Source organism: Odontesthes bonariensis, chromosome 4 (assembly GCF_027942865.1).
Source record: "Odontesthes bonariensis isolate fOdoBon6 chromosome 4, fOdoBon6.hap1, whole genome shotgun sequence".
Classification (NCBI taxonomy): domain Eukaryota; kingdom Metazoa; phylum Chordata; class Actinopteri; order Atheriniformes; family Atherinopsidae; genus Odontesthes; species Odontesthes bonariensis.
In genome coordinates this window covers 30,133,421-30,152,081 of record NC_134509.1, presented here as the reverse complement: position 1 = coordinate 30,152,081, position 18,661 = coordinate 30,133,421, and the positions used below count along the sequence as shown (strand labels likewise).

General features: G+C 39.1%; 1 protein-coding gene across 1 annotated transcript; it reads left to right on the top strand.

Moving 5' to 3' along the window:
* Positions 1–4,924: 4,924 nt before the first annotated feature.
* LOC142379405 (voltage-dependent calcium channel gamma-4 subunit-like) lies at positions 4,925–17,724 on the top strand. The gene is made up of 4 exons (XM_075464558.1): positions 4,925–5,489; positions 10,190–10,273; positions 13,255–13,395; positions 13,664–17,724. Exons 1-4 carry the CDS (start codon positions 5,267–5,269, stop codon positions 14,215–14,217), a joined length of 1,002 nt encoding a protein of 333 aa, XP_075320673.1. The 5' UTR covers positions 4,925–5,266; the 3' UTR covers positions 14,218–17,724.
* Positions 17,725–18,661: the final 937 nt, after the last annotated feature.

Sequence of the window (18,661 nt, the reverse complement as noted above, 5' to 3'; positions counted from 1 at the left end):
CCCTGCTCCTCTACTGCACGGTGTCAAAAGCATTTGCAGACTTAGGTTAATACTGAACTCTCACAGCATCGTTCGGCTGGTATACACTGATTTTCTTTTGCATATTTTTAGCGTTAATCCTCCCTCTTCTTGCCACAAACAGGTTTTTCTCTAAGGCTAATTTGCCAATTTCTGAGCAAATGGGCCCGCTTTCTATAATTTGCTTTTCAAAAGAGACAAAATTCAAAAGCTTCTTACAATTTTGCCCAAAACTAGACTGAATTTGCCAAAATCGTTTTAAAAATGATAACCAATTAGTCCCCAAGATAGGGCCTGTTGTTATAAAGGCCTTGGGACATTGGCTCATTAACTACTGCTTTACTACCAGGCAGAAGTTTCTGTTTCACTGGATACGCCAGATTGTGACTGCTACTCAAAACTGCATGGAAAAAACTGCAGCGAACACAAACTGTTCACACTTCAAGAGCCATATCTGTAAGACAAGAAAAGAAAGGTCACAGAGAGGTTGCATTCCCACAAGCCAAAAGCTGTAATGAATCGGAAAACAAAAGCAGAAAGAAGGAAGCTGGCAAAAGAGGCGTCAATTACCAGAATGAAATGACAAGCTGCACGATCACCCTCTCAAGTCACGCAAGGATAAAGATGGAGCTGCAAAGTGGAGACAGGAAGAGAAGAAGTTGAATATCACTTTGGAACATAATAATGATGATAATTAAATTCATTATCAGAGACCCCTGTGTCCTTGCATTACAACTGCTACTTTGGTCAGGACAATTTCAAAAGCCCACAAAGAAGAAGAAGCACTTAGACACATCTTTAAAACTAGCCCAAGGACAACAGACTTGGAGGCCAACCACATTGGGAATATGCAGCAAAGAATCGTCGACAAAAAAAGCTAAAATTAACTGGGAAAGCATGTTTGTTGAAACACACTCTCCCTCTGTGACAGAGTGGAAAACGAAGACTGCCAAATGCAAACAGCCAAGGGCTGAAAAGGGCTAAACACGGTCCCAGACTTGATACCTTTCAATTTGCTACTTGCAATCTGAGTGACTGAGTTGTGTATAATATTTACATCATATTTACTTTTATGAGCTGTGTGATCATGCAGGCAGTTTTTTTTCTACTTCCGTGTGCTAAAATCTGGATTTGACTCAATTGACAATTTCAAGAGACTTTTACTACAGTCTTTTAGTGGAGGACCAAGTTCGGTCCTCCTCTGAAAGTAAAAGACAAAGCAGCCTCTGAAAGAACTTACGGTTTCTGATCACATAAACACTTTTGAGGCTGACATTTTCTAGCTACAGAAGCTGTCAGAAACTCTACATTTCTTTCGACTCTCCTGCTGTGATCTCCCCTCTTTCAACATTTTGTTACCCTTTTGTCTGAAGTGCAGCGGATCACATTGCAGCTTAATCAACAAACTGAGAGCCGAGCCACTCTGCAAGATCACATCTGTACAACATATACATAGGACACATATGTCACGTGCTTTCTGGTCTTTAAGTGTAAATTGCAAAATGACTAAGTTATTTTGCACATTCTTAGTCTCACTGCTCTGTGTTTTTCTCTTTTTTTCCAACTTCTTTATGATAATCTAATTTTACGATCCCTTTTCTGTTTTTTTTTTTTTCTTGTCTTCTATTCCCCATTTTTCTGGTTCTTTTTCAAGCTTTTTCCTGAACTCACATTCAGCCCCTGACACAGACTCTTTGCACTCTTTTTACTCACTTTGACAGGACCAGGAAGTGTCAGACTCTGGGATCTCACAATGAGGCCAACAGCCAAAGATGGGACAGTAGAGAGGCAGCCCAGACAAAACTCTTTGTCTCAGTTTGAAAAAGATCCACAGGATCCACCACCAACAGCAAGGCTTTAAAGGGACATACCAAACTATACTGTAGATTTCATAAAATCTACATCCTTTGACAAAGAGTTTGAATTAACAATGAGTTAGTTGTCATGAGTAGTGCGATGCAAATGTCTTAAACCAGACATATTTGTTTTGTATTTTGTTTCTAAGGAGCTAGTGTTCCTGGTAATCTTTCAAAGTGGTCTTGAGTATTGGTTCTCCAGGCTTTCTGAAGGTTTTTCAAAGTTTTTTTTTTAGCCTAGACCTAGTACCTGAGCATTTTCTGCATAACTTTGTTTGCTAAGCCGAATAACAATGACCTAATATTCTATCAAGCCAAAGAAAAAATTCACCTAACTTGAGGGATTGTTATTATTGGCTATGGACCTGAGTGTGTTCTTTTATAAATTAATAAAGTGATTAAGAATATGAACCAGTGTTGTGCCTATATATAACAGCTTATCCGAGGAGCATTTTTAAATTGTATCTCTAGCCCCTTTTTAATTAGCAGCCTGTTGACACATCATTTGTTCTCATTTCTTTAGGGGTTTTCATGTAAAATATCACAGATAATTTTTTTTGACAGACATAAAATCAATTTTTTGTGCTCAAAAGGTAATTCTCAAAGAGCTAATAGCCTAAAACTAGGCATAAAGGCATGTTGTCCTTAAAGAATTTCAGACAACTGTGCCAAGTGGAGGACAGAATAAGTGTCAGAAAAAAAGTGATGTCTTTAACAAATGGGAAACAATCCAGAAAGGATCTGAGACAGGACCTGCTGGATACATCGATCATTGATCTGATCCATCTACTGCGGGCTGAAGCCTCATCCCAAATGGTCTTGATGGAGGAGTGGCTGTAAAGAGGCCATTTTAGGGAAGGGAAACAGGATGGAAAGGCTGAGGTATGCAAAATTGGACAAGAACTGGACTGGAAATCAGTAAGAGCAGGTCTTATGGAGTGATGATTCTTCCCCAGAGTCCAGACCTCAACATTTTTGAAGCAGTGAGATATCACCTCAAAGATACAGTCCAGTTCAAGCCAATTTCAATCCAATTTTTTACAATATAATAATAATCGAATCCAGTCCAATTAATTCAATTCCAAATTAGTCCAGTTCATACAGAGCCAGTTAAAAAAAAGTCCCTTCGCTAAGGAAACCAACAGATTACATTGACATTTCTCTTCAATCCCATTCCAGAGCATGTAGGGTCAACGGTGGAAAGAAAAAAACTCCCTTTTAACAGGAAGAAACTTCCATCAGAACCAGACTCAGGGAGGGTGGCCTTGAGGAAAGTGAGCAATGAGGAAAAGGTGCATCAATGGAGGTTCCCCAGCAGTCTAGGCTTACAGCAACATAACTATGGGATGTTTCAGAGTTGCCTGAGTCATTCCTCTACGCTTTTAAAAACCATGAACCACAAGTAAACCTGAAGTTTGAGAGCTAAGTGCTCTATTTGGAAAATATATAGCTATGAGATCTTTAGGATATAATGGAGCTCAGTCATTAAGATCTTTAAATATGATAAATTATGTTAAATTCTATTCTGAATTTAACAGAGAGCCAATGAAGAGAGGCTACAACTAGAGAAATATGATATCTCCTGTTAGTTCTCATCAGAACTCTGGCTGCAGCATTTGGGACAGTCTAATAATAAAGAATTACAGTAGTCCAATGTTGAAATAACAAATGCATGCACTAGTTTTTCTGTATCACTCTGAGGATGTTCCTAATTTTGACAAAGTTACGAAGGTGAAAGAAGGAAGCCCTAGAAACTTGTTTGTTGAGTTAAAGGACAGATCCTGGTCAAAAATAACTCCAAGGGTCCTCACTGTAGAACGACAAGCAAAGGAAATGCCATCTCCAGTAACAATATGGACAGTTTTTCCTGAAGCACTCGGATCCAAAGACAGCAACTTCAATTTTGTCTGAATTTAGAAGCAGAAAATGCAGGGTCATCCAATTTTTTGTCTGGTAGTCTAACCAACTGATTAGTTTCATCTGGTTTTACAGAGGAGTACAGCTGAGTTAAAAGTATCAGTCTCAGCACAGAACCCTGTGGCTGACTGATTCTTTGCTAACATGAACAAACTGGAATCTATCAGATAAATATGCCTTAAACCATCTAACGCAGTTCCTTTATTCCCAATAACATGTTCAAGCCTTTGTAATAGAATGCTGTGATCTATCGTATCAAATGCAGCACTAAGATCCATCAGGACGAGCACAGAGAAAAGTGCCCAAGAGGAGATCATTAGTAACTTTGACCAGGGCTGTTTCTGTGCTATGTGCTCTAAATCCTGACAGAAGCTTTTCAAACAGAGAGAACTACTACTGAAGACTGTACTGAAGAAATTACATGAAAACTTTTAGAAGAGGGTTCAGGCTTTAATGAGGAATAAAGGTGATCATATCATATATGACTGTCAAGCTCCACTGTTTTAGAATTGCATAAACCCTGTTTTGACATCCATCCATCATCCATTTTCTATACCCGCTTAATGAGCCTGGAACCCTCTCGCTGTGATACAGTCCCGTGTTTTGACATATATACTGTATTTTCATTGCACCTATTGCCCGTTTTGATGAAGAAATTAATGGTAGCTCAAGATTTTTGCACAGTACTGTTTGTTGTTGTTCTACTTTGAGCTGCACGCAGACTACTCCAACTTTAAAGTAATTTTCTGTAGATTTATTAAGAGTAAATTTGGTCAGTAGTAGGGATCCTTTCAACTTTAAAGTGTGTACAGTAGCTCAACCATCAGTCACAACTATCCTCTCTGCTGGTGCTGATATCTTTCTTTTTCTCCTCTCTCCATTTCTTTCTAGATTTTTAGATACTCTCAAAAATGCTGTATGTTTACGCTGAGACTTATTTCTTTGTTCGTTTTACTTTGGCACACCGCCTATATGTACTCCTTTCCTCCCAGAAAACCGCTTGATTGTGCTGTGGGTTTAAGTGATGTCTTTTTGTTGAAGCAGCTGTATCATTTCCGTTTCCAATTGGTTACAGCGTAGAAGGTGTGGTCTGGGTGCTGCATCTGTTGAGCACTTTAATGTCAAACAGCAAATTTTACAGGAACGAACTGTAGCCATGTGTGTGGTGAATTTAGATTTTCAGACCGTTTTAGAAAAGAGTTTCCAGGGTCTTTCTCCCCATCTGTTGCAGGACTGATTCAATCATCGTCCCTTCTAAACGGAATTTAACAAAAGCTGCGAGGTTCCAAGCTTTGACCCTCGAACTAAACTCCGATTGAAGTTTAGGAGAAAAAGCGGACTATTTAGTCAAGAAGGATAAGGACCGACTGTTAGGTTTATAGCTACTTGATAGGAGCGAGCGCTTCCCTCCGGCATTATGCGCTTCTCGCCGTGTGCGTAAGCTGCTGTGTGGTGTCCTCACATTATGAGACGCCATGGCATGGTGTGACCGAAGGGTTCAGACTTTGTTGGCTATCGTGGGGGCCTTCGCTGCCTTCAGCCTCATGACCATCGCCATCGGCACCGACTACTGGCTTTATTCTCGGGCGTACATCTGCAATGCCACTAATGTCACAAACGACGAAACCCAGATGCAAACCAAGAAAGTAAAAGGGGACCTAACGCACTCAGGACTGTGGAGGATCTGTTGTATTGAAGGTAAATATAAAGTCTACTATATCAGCTTGTCTGTACAAACTTTTCCCCCCCTTTATTTTAAGACTATCTTTTTCAAGGAGTAGCCTATTGCATGTGAAATGAACATCTGGGAATCTGGAAACGCCTTTAGTTTTCTTTTTTCTTTAGCAAAATGTAAAAAATCATTCGCAACAAATGTACGACAGTTTGTGTAGTGACGCACAGGAATTGCTCTTCTATTAGAATACTACGAGATAACATTTGTAAGTTACAAGACAATATTGTTTTATGAGAGCGCTGTTTGTGCGTAATGAAACGTTTGCGCATCTTTTACTGGCAAAAAAAGACAAGATAGGTCATACACAATCCTTTTGCTTTTTCCTTTCAGTTTTTTATTTGATTTAATTTTGTACGCTCAAACATGACATCGTTTTGATTTATGCATCGAAGACTTAATGTTTTTGTGCAGTCCTAATCGTTGTATTGAAATGATAGACTTGGTCACAAAGGCAACAGAACTAGTCTATAAAGAAGCGGTCTTCCGGCAGGAAGCTGATTTGAGGTTCTGGTTCTCAGTTTTTCTACTCATCGCTCATGTTTCCAGACAGACACTTCTGAGCAGTTCGGGGCTTTGGACAACAGGTCGATGATGTTTGCACATGTCTGCACATAGACTGCGCCTTCATTAGAAACAAGCTTTAGCAATTTTATCAACAGGTTGATACGTGAAAGTAGCGACTCCACCATCGGTCCCTGTGTTAAGGCGCTGTCAGTTGCCAGTGGTTCTGAAATCCTCCCTCTAATTATTTGTTCACTTTCAATGACAAACACACCAATTAAGGGAGCTGGATTCACAGATAATTCTGCGTTGTCAAAAATAGATCAGCTGCCGTTGGTCTGGTCTGCGAGAGAGAGACAGTTATACAGATATGAGAGAGCTCACATCTGAGACTGTACCTCTGTACCATTATTACACTTTTATTTTGTATTTAATGTGAAAAATGAATAGATTTGAATGGATTTCCAATAAAACACTTTCTCTCTCCTATGGCTTGGTAACACCACAGAACAGCTGAAATGGATTGCAGTGTTCTTAAAGGTGGTTTGCATTTCCCACCCTGCTGGCATGGTTACAGGTGTTGCACACGGAGCAAAACTGGATGTAACACATTGTCAGTCAGTTAATGTTGACTTCTTATGACACACTTATAGATGTGCCTACAGCAGCCAAATTTCAAAACACATCATTATTTTTGCTTTCTCCCCGCTCTGAATGTTGTCTTTTCGCAGTCAATGAATTTTTTCTGTTTGTTTGTTTGGGTGATTTCACAGCCTGTGGGCAATATGGAGTCCAACAAGTGGTATCATGCAAAATGAGCTCAATGAATAATGGGTAAGCCTCACTAAATGTTGGCAAACCTTGCAGAAGAAATTAGGCTTGTCCATGTGCCAAGCAAACATCTGTATGAGGGTCGTGTCTTGCAGGGCAAACTACAGGTTTACTGAAGATGTGCATGATGGAGAAATAACTTTTTAAAGAAAATAGTTTGAAAATATATCACGTGAAGGAACATGATAGTGCTGTCTAAACATGTTGGAGTGGAGCTGAAGATATTATGTCTTTCAAACTTTAATTTAAGATGGTCAAACCCTGCTTATTTGCAGCTTTTTCTTGGGGTGCATCATAAAGCTCAGTGTTGTGTACGTGTGTTTGTGTGTGTGTGTGTGTTAGCCTGGTGAATGCATTAGTAAGATGTCAAAGGCGTTCTCTGAGAAGCAAAGCTGGAAATGTGATTCTGGGTTGCCGGGGGTAGGTTGCCATGGTGAAGCTATGCTGAGTAATAAAAGATGGGCTCCGGTCTTCCAGACAGATGGGCTCTGGGGAGATTCCTCCCCCACTGAGCTCGCTCTCTTTCTCTCTGCTCCTTCATTCTACCATCATCCCCCCAGTTATATCCGTATTGGCCCTCTGTGTATAACTTGACTCTTTTATGTTGTCTTTTACTCACTTTGAGTGACACAATCAGTGAATTCCACCAGCTATACTACTCTTATAGATTTATATAAATGCTAGATACACCTGGAATGATGCCACACAGTGACTGTGCTTCGGTTACAGTGTGCTTTCTACTGTTCAAAAGGAAACTGATATAGACTTAAAGAGCAGAAATGCTCAAGCCTAAAACGGAAGTGGGTTATTGGGAAACAGTGGTGTTAAAAGTACTGGAAAAAAAAAAAAAAAAAAAAAGATGCAGAATAAGTGTTCAAAGAGACTGGAAGAGTGACTTTGACAGACTGAGGTTGTTTCATAACCTAATCCCTGTTTCACTTTAATTTTCTTTCCTTGTTGCCACAGACATCAAACATAAAAAAGGGTGAATTTCAAAGACAAGTGACACATCAAAAATGTGTGCTGAGGGCAATGATGACACACCTTAAAAGTACTTAATGTGTGTCACAATATGTATATTAACCTAAAATTGGTGAATGCATGCCTAACCACGTAAAGTACTAAAAAATACTTGCCTTGTGGCTACATGATGCATAGAGCCACTCAGGCACAGATGAACAGTGATTTCAGCTAATCAGCCGATATTCACTCTGATTTGGATTTTTTATGCCACAGCTGAGCTCGCAACTGGCCACACTCACAGCAAATGGTAAACACCCTATCAAAAAAAAAAACAGATATCCCATAAAATTCTATTTCTACTTTCTGCAACAGTATGCTTCATTAACTCTGAATGTTATCAGTCAGACACGGTTAATTGGTTTAGAAGGCACCCTGTGGAGACTCCTTGTAAACACAAAAGTAATTATTAGAATGTTTTTCTATCTGCGAACAATGTCAAAAGTCCTGTACGTTTACTAATGACAGATTAGTTTAAAGTTGATTGATTTTGCCTTTACTTTACTTCACAGAAAATAAACTGAATGTAAAAACTGTCCAGAGGCTGCGTCTACTTCTCTGAACTCGGAGGCATTTGTGATTTACCATCACACTTTGGAAATGTGTACTGTACTCAGATGAATGGCTATTCCAGAAATTCACGCTTTGTGCTCTGAACGGAAAAAGGACAATTTCTCAACCATTCAGACTTCTATCAGCAATAAATACAAAAGCTATACTTTTTGATGGTACAGGATTGTATTATATTAGATGAAAACCTCAGGATCTGGAGGCATGAAAATACATATTCATTATGAAAAAAGCCTTATCCTCTGGAAGAAGACAAACACATGGTCTGCTTTATCTGAGACCGAAAATGTCCAATTTTAGTCACAATGCTCTGATTTGCTGATTGCATACGTGTCTGATTACAGTGGTGATTTCCCCCCCGATAGCAGAGTGACCATGATCAAAAGTTTTCTTTTCTAGATACGGCTAAACACACACCCATCATCTTCAAGAGTACTGTTTGTTTCCAGTGGTGATTGGGGATTTCAATTGTCTGGAAACAGAGCTTCCATCCAGTGTCTGTGGCCTTGGAAAAGCTTGTTTAATCCTCTGTGATTACAGCACTGAAGCATTAAAATGCACTGAGATTTTAGATCTTTTCTTGGGACATTCTTGTATCTTTCAACAAGGCAATGCAAAACCACATTCCACAAAGATGTTGCTGTTTAAGAGGAGGATACGGGTCTGCCTTCTGCCATGACCAAACCCCAACAGGGAATCTGTTAAGAGTTTTGAAATGAAAAATTAAAAGATAACCCTGTATTGTTGCACAGTTAAAGACACATTGGCGTGAATAATTTGGCATAACAACACCTGAAAGGCTATAGTTCTTGGTATCCTTGATGCCAGAACATCTTTAAAGTGTTGTGAGAAGGAATGGCAACATTACAAAGAAGTTAAGCATAAGGTCCCAGCTGTGGATGGATGCATATTAACCACTGAGATGAGGTTGATGATAAAAACTATTAAATATCTTGAGAAGTCAGCGTAAATGTAGGAATCACTTCTGCATTTTTTCTTATTGCACATATGCACTGTATGTTCATGCAGTGCCCCTTACTAATGAGCTTAAATCAGGGGCAATGTGGGGGTTCAGTGTCGTGCTCAGACACTTCAACACTGGAGATCAGCTATCACAAGAATTTCCCATGCTTTTGGACTACCCGAGTAAGCGCAACAATCCAAGCTGTCTGTGTTAATTTTAGTCTACTTTAGATGTTTATACGTGCTATTACTTTCAAACATACGATACTTGTGCCAGTAATACTCTGAATGTGTGCTTCGGGTGTCTGACATAGCTACAGAGTAATCTACACAGTAACATAGACAGAACTCACAGGACACAGTGGCAAATAAGGACTCAGACTTTTAAATCAAAGTCTAACCCTTAAATATTCATAATCCTCTATGTTTTATTCTCTTAAAAGTTGAGTTTCTCGGTGAAGAGACTGGGTCTTTGAATAGAAGGTCCCTGAGGGCCTTAGATCCTGAGATTTTTAAATCCAAACCAGCCTGTGGTTTCTGATATGGTTAGAGGGAGAGCATGACATTTCACCTATAACTTAGATATTGTATGCACAGAATCATCAATGTTCCATATTGACTGAAAGATTGATTGATGATTGGTTAATTTAAATCCCTCTTATGCTAGAGCTTCTCATGACAAATATTATACAAATAATATTTCTTAAATGTGCTGATCATGTTGTTAATGTAGGCATAAGTCACAATTGCCCTCACTGTGCTTTTGGCTTCTCCACAGGTATAAACAAAGGGAGCTGTTTCCGGATCAATCATTTTCCAGAGGACAACGACTATGATACAGACAGCTCAGAGTACATCTTACGTAAGTCAGTGCAACCTCTTCATCTTCAAACACCTCAGTGCTTAATCATCTTTCCTTTTTTTTTTCTTCAGTGATGATGGAGTTATCACAAGGGTACTTAATGTGTCATGACATCTCTATCCCCTCCCTTAAAAAGCCTGATGTCATGACAGTAATAGCAGCTCTGCTGATAATGAAGTCTGTAGCTTGATGTGCAATACAGCTTGTCTGAAAGAAGGAAGACTTTACCCGTATAAGAACTCTAAGACCTAATTTGATATTTTACTAAGGTTTTTCAATTAAAGCTTTTGTTAAAAAGAAAAGATCAGCCACAGTCAACATCCCATACATTGTGTTTACATTTTTGCTGTTTGCCCTAATATAGCTTTTCTATTTATTCTGCTGTCCGAATCAATGAATTTCAACATGCACAGGAAAATTAAACTGTACTCACTTCATCTATGTCATGAAAAGGCAGCAAAAGTTTCTAATCAGTACCTCTACAAACGTTAACCTGTTGAACATCTGAATATTTTTGGTCATCTTTCATCCCTCTCATTTCAGTTGAGGCAGACTTATTGTGTGTTAGGTATATATATCCCTTTTATGTACTTCTATTTCAGGAACAGCTTGACTGCACAGACATTCCAATTCCTCTCATGAATGCAGTGATTAAAACTTTAACCTTTACAAAATTCTGATTTACAGCAACACATAATATAACACAGACAAACTCTATTTGTTTTAATTAAACCCTTTTTAATTGCAATCATTGTAACAACACATAAGAGAATGAGTGAAACCCATCCATCTGTTCACCCATTTTGGAAACACAGATAATCCAAGTCAAGGCAGCTGTAGCCTATAATTGAGATGACATAGCTTTCTTACTCATGGTAGGTTGAAAACTACAGCATTGGGCAGAAGTTTATGCTCTGGATTTGTCAGAGACTTTGGAATATGTGGCCAAAATTCTAAAAAAAAAAAATTACTTATCTTTAGCTTTACCAAGTATTTTAGGTGCCAAAACAAAACAAACAAACTAAAACCAAACTTTGGCAAAAAAGTGAAAATCAGAAGAAAAACTGATAACGATGATAAATAGCTCGTATCCCAAATGAGTCTAAAAATAAAAGGCAAACACTGATGTTTGCTTAAGTTACAGTGATACAGTGGTTACCATTGTTGCCTCACAGTTAGAGGTTTCTGGACTGGATACTGTTGGTGGGTAGGCTGTCACTGGGTTGCATGAATTTTTTCATGCAACATAGATCTCTTTTTTCTTCCCACAGTCTTAAGACATGCATGCTAGGATAAAGTTGATTTTAAGCCGGCGATAGGAGTAAGTGTGAGCATGCATTGTCATCATGTCAGCATGAGAATTCATGAATTGAACCTGTAGACACAGCAGTCATCTACTGGCCAACCAAAGAAAAATTGATAGATATAATAGTTAGATATAAGATTGTATTCTTGCACCAACAAGGTGCCAAAAACGTGGCATATGTCAACATGGTGTGCAGTGTTCTTTAAAACAACTGAGGTAAAGAAATAAGTGTCAAAAGAAGAAGTAGTAGATTTAGGACTACCAACGAAGGAAAGCAAATTCTGAAGGGGATGTCCTTAAGAAATAGAAAAAATCCAGCAAAGGCAGGAGACTGAGTCCATCTACTGTTCATTGAAGCCTCATCAGAAATGGTCTTTAAGGAAAGATGGTTGTCAAGAAGCCATTCTTAAGAAAGGGAAACAGGTAAAAAAGGCTGAGGTATGTCAAATGAACACAAGAATTGTACTGAAAATCAGTGGCTCTAGGTCTTATGGTATGACAAATCCTCCTCATAGCCTTGATGTTAAAGCTGCCTCTTTTTTAGTCATATTAGCTAAATATTAAATAGGCTGTTTAGGAAAAATCCCGAATTCTGTAGCTCCCTCTAAAGCCTGTAATCGTGGTTGCAAAAATCGAGCGCTCCCGGCTGTTTTTAACCAATCACGTTAGGTTTATTATTGATCTATTATCTGAGCAGAACAGTCACCAACCACGTCTTCCATGCTGAGCGTGAGTCTGCCCCAGCTTGTGTGCGCGCACACTGGTGTGAACTCACGTGCACAACCTCGTCCACAGAGGGGGAGGGGTTTGGGGGGCGGTTTGGAGCTTGGTAGAGGTTGGGGGAGGGACCTGAAAGTTGTATCAGTTCGAATTTTCCGACTTTAGACTCGGAATTTTGAAAACCTGCCGACGGCAGCTTTAAAGGAATAGTTCTGTGCTGAGAGCCGAGTTCATTTTGGCGTTGACGAAGGTAGTCCGGCTAGTTGGCTGGGGTTGCAAAAATAAAGCGTTTTGCTTCACAAAACAATATGCGTTCAAAAGAGTAATATATTTGCATCACAAAATCATTCTCCAGGAAAAAGTCAGACCTCACAATCGCTTGGCCCTATTTTCTCTCCCTTCGTATCACTACGTGCTGTGTAGACCGTGCAGACCGAAGTGCAGACCGAGCAGTCCCCTGCTTCCGAGCAGTAAACACCGTAACAGGTGCGGCTGTTGGCAGGCGGCAGCACGCAGTGATACGAAGGGAGAGAAAATAGCGCCAAGCGATTCTGAGGTCTGACTTTTTCCTGGAGAACAATTTTGTGATGCAAATGTATTACAGTTTGAGATCATCTTGATAGAGAATGGAGCAAAAGGCAGCCAACATGCAAAGAAGCGCTTTGACTACTTAAAGAAATGACAAGAAAGCTTGTCTAAGAGGCTTCAGGCTGTATTGAAGAATAAAGGTGCTCATGCCAAATATTGACTTTTAAGCTCATTAGAATTGTACAAACTCTGTTTTTACCTTATATACCATATATCCATATGTATTTGCACCTGTTTTCATCCTGTTTTCCTGGCTGTAAGAAATAAAGGGTAGCTCAAGACATTTGCACAGCACTGCATGTGATAAGCTAATATCGGTGGGTAACACTATCCGTTGACAGGACGCCTTCATTTTGTCCATGAACAGGTATAGTGCGTGCATCAAGCCTATTCCCAATTCTCAGCACCATTCTCCTGATGTTGGGTGGCCTCTGTGTCGGGGTTGGACGCGTCTACAGCAGCAAGAACAACATCCTGCTTAGTGCAGGCATCTTTTTTGTGGCTGCAGGTAGGACAGTGCACTGCAGATAAACACACTAACTGGGTTAACAACCAAATATACACGCACAGCCTGTACATAAAAAAGTCGTAGAAGAGGTTTCCTAAATCCTTATAGCTCATCTTCCACCCAACCACACGGTAACGTGTTACAAAGTAGTGACATAATCTGATGACACAACAATGTGAAGCTTTTTCTTAAAAATGACCTATCTGAAATCTTACCGTCAACCATTTCCATCTACATATATCTCTTACTCATCTGTCATTCTGTGCAGGCCTGAGCAACATCATCGGCATCATTGTCTACATTTCCAGCAATGCCGGAGATCCAAGTGACAAGAAAGATGAGGACAAGAAGAACCACTACAACTACGGCTGGTCCTTCTACTTTGGTGCCCTCTCCTTCATCGTGGCTGAGTCAGTGGGTGTTCTTGCTGTCAACATATACATTGAAAAAAACAAAGAGACACGCTTCCTAGCCAAACGTGACTTCATCAAAACGACCTCATCCTCTTCACCATACTCTCGCATACCAAGTTACCGTTACAGACGGAGACGTTCACGCTCCAGTTCGAGGTCAACTGACCCATCCCGTGAGCCGTCCCCAGTGGGAATGAAGATTGGTGGAGGGTCTGGAGGGGGAGGGTTGGGGATGGGTCTGCCGATGGGTGATATATCCCTGTACACATTCAGCAGGGACCCATTGAAGGTTGGAAGTGGGACTGCAGGGCACTACAGCCCTGAGAGGGATACTGGGTTTTTACAAGTCCACAACTGCTTTCAGAAAGATGTGAAAAATGGAGCAAACCGAAGGACCACGCCGGTATGAGGTCAGGAGTGTGTTGATGTGTTAAACAATTAGCTCAATGGAGCTCATTGATTGTTGTACAAATGTTGAGAAAGGACAGATGCACCACAGAACTGTGATGTTGAAAGGTCAGATTTGCTTTTCTTGTATCCCTCTGTGACAAATCGTGCCAATGTGTGATTTGGTGGAAAACAAAAAGAGGTTTTAAACCCTCTGAAATGACGCAACAACTACTTTAAGAAACTATTGCAGATATATGTAGCAATATTTGATGGGGTTAACTCAGAAATATGATGCCTACTATTTGAAAAGGTATGTTCTGCTCTTCATGCTGAAAAGCCTAGAAACTATGGTTGTCATGTTTTTGTGTTCTTTTTCATGTGAAGTAGTGTTTTGGAAATAATCTCCTTTTGCTCTGAGACAAAATAATGTTTGTGTCTGAAATTGTTTGCTCAAAGTAAGTGACGTGTGTGATCAAAGCATTATCATATCGTAATTGTTTGTAACTTAACACAAATGGTGCTAACTAAACCTGTCAACCTTTGACAGTCTTAAGCCCCACCAACTACAATCTAAATACTCTCACTGTATCTCAATAACCTCTCTCAAGCCTGTGTGTGAGTCCTGTGATAAATGTGTGTGTTTGCAGTATGTGGGTGTGTGTTTGTGGCTCTGAGACAATGCCACACTGACTCAATCACTTTATGAATTTCTGTAAATATATATTATAAAGAATGGCAAAACTCACAGTAATGCCAGTACATTCCAGTACACTGTGTGATGTATCAATGTAAACATTATTTAAACAGACTGCTCTCCATTCGCTCAGGGATGATGTGTGGAACAATTAATTCCTCACTGAAGCCAGACAGACTGTTAGAATTGGTAACCCATGCTCTGTGTGTCGTTGCTAATTAACTTGATTATCTTCTTTATTGCTGTTACTGCCTTTGTGTTAAAAGAGTTTTTTTTTTGATCATTCTGATAGAAAATGCGCCCGTAGACTCATGTTTACAGTGTTTGTGTTGTACAGCTCCATGTCAGCAAGAACTGTTGCAAAAGTTTTCATTTTCTACGAACTGACAAACGCAATTAATAAATAAATTTTCATCAGGATTTAGGTTCATAACTTTTTTTTTTTCCGCAGCTGATTGACATTGGACATTTTGCTTCATTATGACAATTGATAGTTCGAGTTGGGTTCAGATCCTATTAATTGGATTTAGAATAGGAAAAGTAAGTCTGTAGTTTACTCCTGTTTTTGTTTCAGATTGATCTAGTGATCGATCTAGTTTTTTCACTCAATCAGCTTATTAACTGGTTTATAAAATGCCAAACAAAAAAACGTTGTTTTTTTATTCAACACACCACCTTTAAACCAAACAAATCAAGAAAAACAAAGCTACTTTTCACCAAACATAATATTTTAGATAGCATATTTCAGAACATAATGACAAAACGGAACACACGAAAAAGGAAAAATTATGAGAAAGTTTAAGAGAAGAAACAGAAACCATTTCACAAAACCTACATTTCAAAAGCCGGCAAAAAAGAGATCACAATATTTCCTAACTGCATTGTTTAAAACCTTGCGACAGATGCTAAACAGGCTACGCCTGTTCTTGTTTTTCTCAAGATAACAATTTATTTCATTATTACTCTCGAGATGACAAAGCTAATTTTGTTGTGATAACGAGTCAATTTATGTCATCTCTGCTTTCATTTTAACAGCTGTAGCAGACAGATGGAGTAGGACATCTTCATATCTTTGGCTACTCTAAAGCCCTTTCTTTACACTGGTCAAAGAAAGTTGGCTACCATTCAAACCTACATCAAATGTCTCTGTGGCAGCAACTTCTATTTATCTGCCTTGGCTACATTCGGCATTGATTGGAAGAAAACACCTGGGTGCAGATGCCAATTATCGCTGAAGATGCTACACTTAGGCTACAGGAGTAGCCTGCTCACTTTTTGTTTACTAAAACATTTAAATATCAACTGTAACATCTCAGATGGAGACTCGGAAACTAACAGCACCAACTCGCTGACAAACAAGAGGTGGTTGATCAGTTTTACCAGTAGTCAGATTACACTGTTTGGTGTAAAATTAGCATAAGACAATATCTCCTGTTGTAATTACCAAACTATAGTAAAGAAAAAGCCTTGATTTAGTATTCAGAGATGATATTAGTAATGAGTTTCTCCGGAACAGTCAGGAGATCACTCTCAAAAGCTGAAATGAGGTGTGAAGAAATGAAGTGTCGACTCCTTTACGAGTTCTCATAATGATTCCATGATCCTGACAATAATAAACCTGTGATCAGGAATAAATTTTCTTTGATGTCTTGGATAACTAAACAAATACCTTGTGATCTGAATATAGTAGCATAAGGGAATAATTCCAAGAATTTATGTTATATTCTTTGAATTGCGTTTAATGAAATGTGTCTTTTGGTTTGCTTTGTGTTGTGAACATTTGTTTTTTTAATTTTTTTATTTTAATGTAGATTGTTGATTTTTTGGGTTATTTTTTCCCCCTAATGTAGATGTCTTTTACATGTTAGGGCCACCATACACAACAAACTGAAAAGCAGTGAATCCTCATCAGTAACAATCCAAGAAATACTAATCATGTTTGCCAAGAAAGTTATGATTTAATATGACTGAATAATCTAAATATTTTTCTTCAAGTCAACTGACTAATTACTTTATTGCCAATTTCATCGTTACAGTCTACATTCAGACACAAATTCTAGAAGAATCAGAGAAGCCCTTTGATGATTGTATCGGCAAAGTCCAAGTATCCTCACTTGTGGTTTAATGCAAAATAAGACCTAGGCCTCATGATTGGCCTGAAGATGCACCACACTAGAATATTTCATAGCCTTTTGTTTTCGACACGGATGAAGCATTTGCATTTGCACTGGGTTGAAGGGCCCGTTATGTTCTGCTGTGAAACTGCATGGCAGACAGTCGGGCAACCACAGGGTGTTAAAGGAAATCGGCATCAGCCAACTTAACACTCGACTGAACTAACAGGCTCCCAAATGCTCACCCAGACTTAGTATAGCAAAGAGTTGAAGCTAAGTTGATGTCAGTGTGTATACACAGAAGCTCGGATTTACTCATTCTTAGTATAGTGCGTGCTTGACTTGCCTCTATGTCAGCTTCATGGTTTGTTTTCCAGTTAGATATTTATGGTAGAGGTTGGAATTGGTTTAATTTGCTTGCTAGTTTGTGAGTCAGTGTCAGTGGCTTCCATGTGTGTTTAAACACGCTGACCCATGAATGGGCTAATAGTCTCGGTTCTCCCAGCTATAGTTGACATTCAAGTCACTGAGGTTTACAAGGGGATGCCTTGAATTAGAATAGACTTATTTCCATTCTGTATATGAGATGTATCTTTGCTATGCCAAACTGGTTTGATGACCATGTTTTCCATTCCAGCCCTGAATTTGAGCAGTTCTTCTCCACTTCTCACTGTCCAGCACCCGAGCTGTAAAGCCTTGTGAATTTGAATGCCATGAACCCTCACTGATATTTTCATCCACAATAAAGCTTTCCATCCTCCTGCTGTGTGACAGTGAAATATCTCCTCCAGTAATTGTTAGGAAAATGGCAGGGTCACCTCTCCATGCAGTCACAGGACTAACCAAAATGCTTGTTAGCAGTGGTAGGTCACTGTACAGGAGTCACTCTATAGTAGGGGAAACAAAAGTTTACTCTTTTGTACTTTCCCTGATAACCATGTACAGCCAACAAGGGTCTATTTTACACAACAAACAGTGTAAATATATTCTGTAAATTTGATCAATTGACAATTAAACTGACTTAGATTTGACATCGTAATATTCTACAAAGAGGAAAAAAATTTAGTTTTTATTATCTACCAAGAAATTGGAAAAAAATCATATTTGCCTGATGATTGTAAACTTATAACCTACAAATCAGTGTATGTCAAAAAGATACCAGTCATTGAAAGTGGAAGTCGGATGTGTTTTCCTCTGGGTGATTCCATCTCCACAGGCCTTCTATCTTCTTCAAGTTCTTTTTGAACATTTAAAATGGCTGATATTTTTCCCGGCAGGGGATTGATTTCTCACTCCTTTTTGATATTGGTGCCATACTGTCGATCGAGGAGCTGCAGGCATCCATTAGGATGGCATCTGTCACAGTGCTAAGACTGGATTTAGCCAGCAGCAGCTGGAACTTAACTCTTTTCATCATCGATGACACATGAAATACATCAGATCATGATGGTGTTATTTAATGAATTGAATAATCTTTTTATCAATCCCAAAAGAAAATTGTATCATTACATTAGATTATTGAAAAGCAATTGCTAATGATCAAAAAGGGTTACAGTCAGCTCCTGGGACTCCAGAGCAGTTTCCAAGACACTCGGCTTTCTTTATCAGTTTTTTTTCGTTTATTTAAGTCACTGTTATTGCAGCAAAGCAGATGC

Bases quoted from the DNA above. Each gene is read 5' to 3' on its own strand.
- LOC142379405 (XM_075464558.1), top strand. From the start codon at position 5,267: ATGGCATGGTGTGACCGAAGGGTTCAGACTTTGTTGGCTATCGTGGGG. The intron at 10,274-13,254 runs GTAAGTCAGTGC...GTCCATGAACAG, and splicing joins CAGCTCAGAGTACATCTTAC to GTATAGTGCGTGCATCAAGC. The intron at 13,396-13,663 runs GTAGGACAGTGC...CATTCTGTGCAG, and splicing joins CATCTTTTTTGTGGCTGCAG to GCCTGAGCAACATCATCGGC.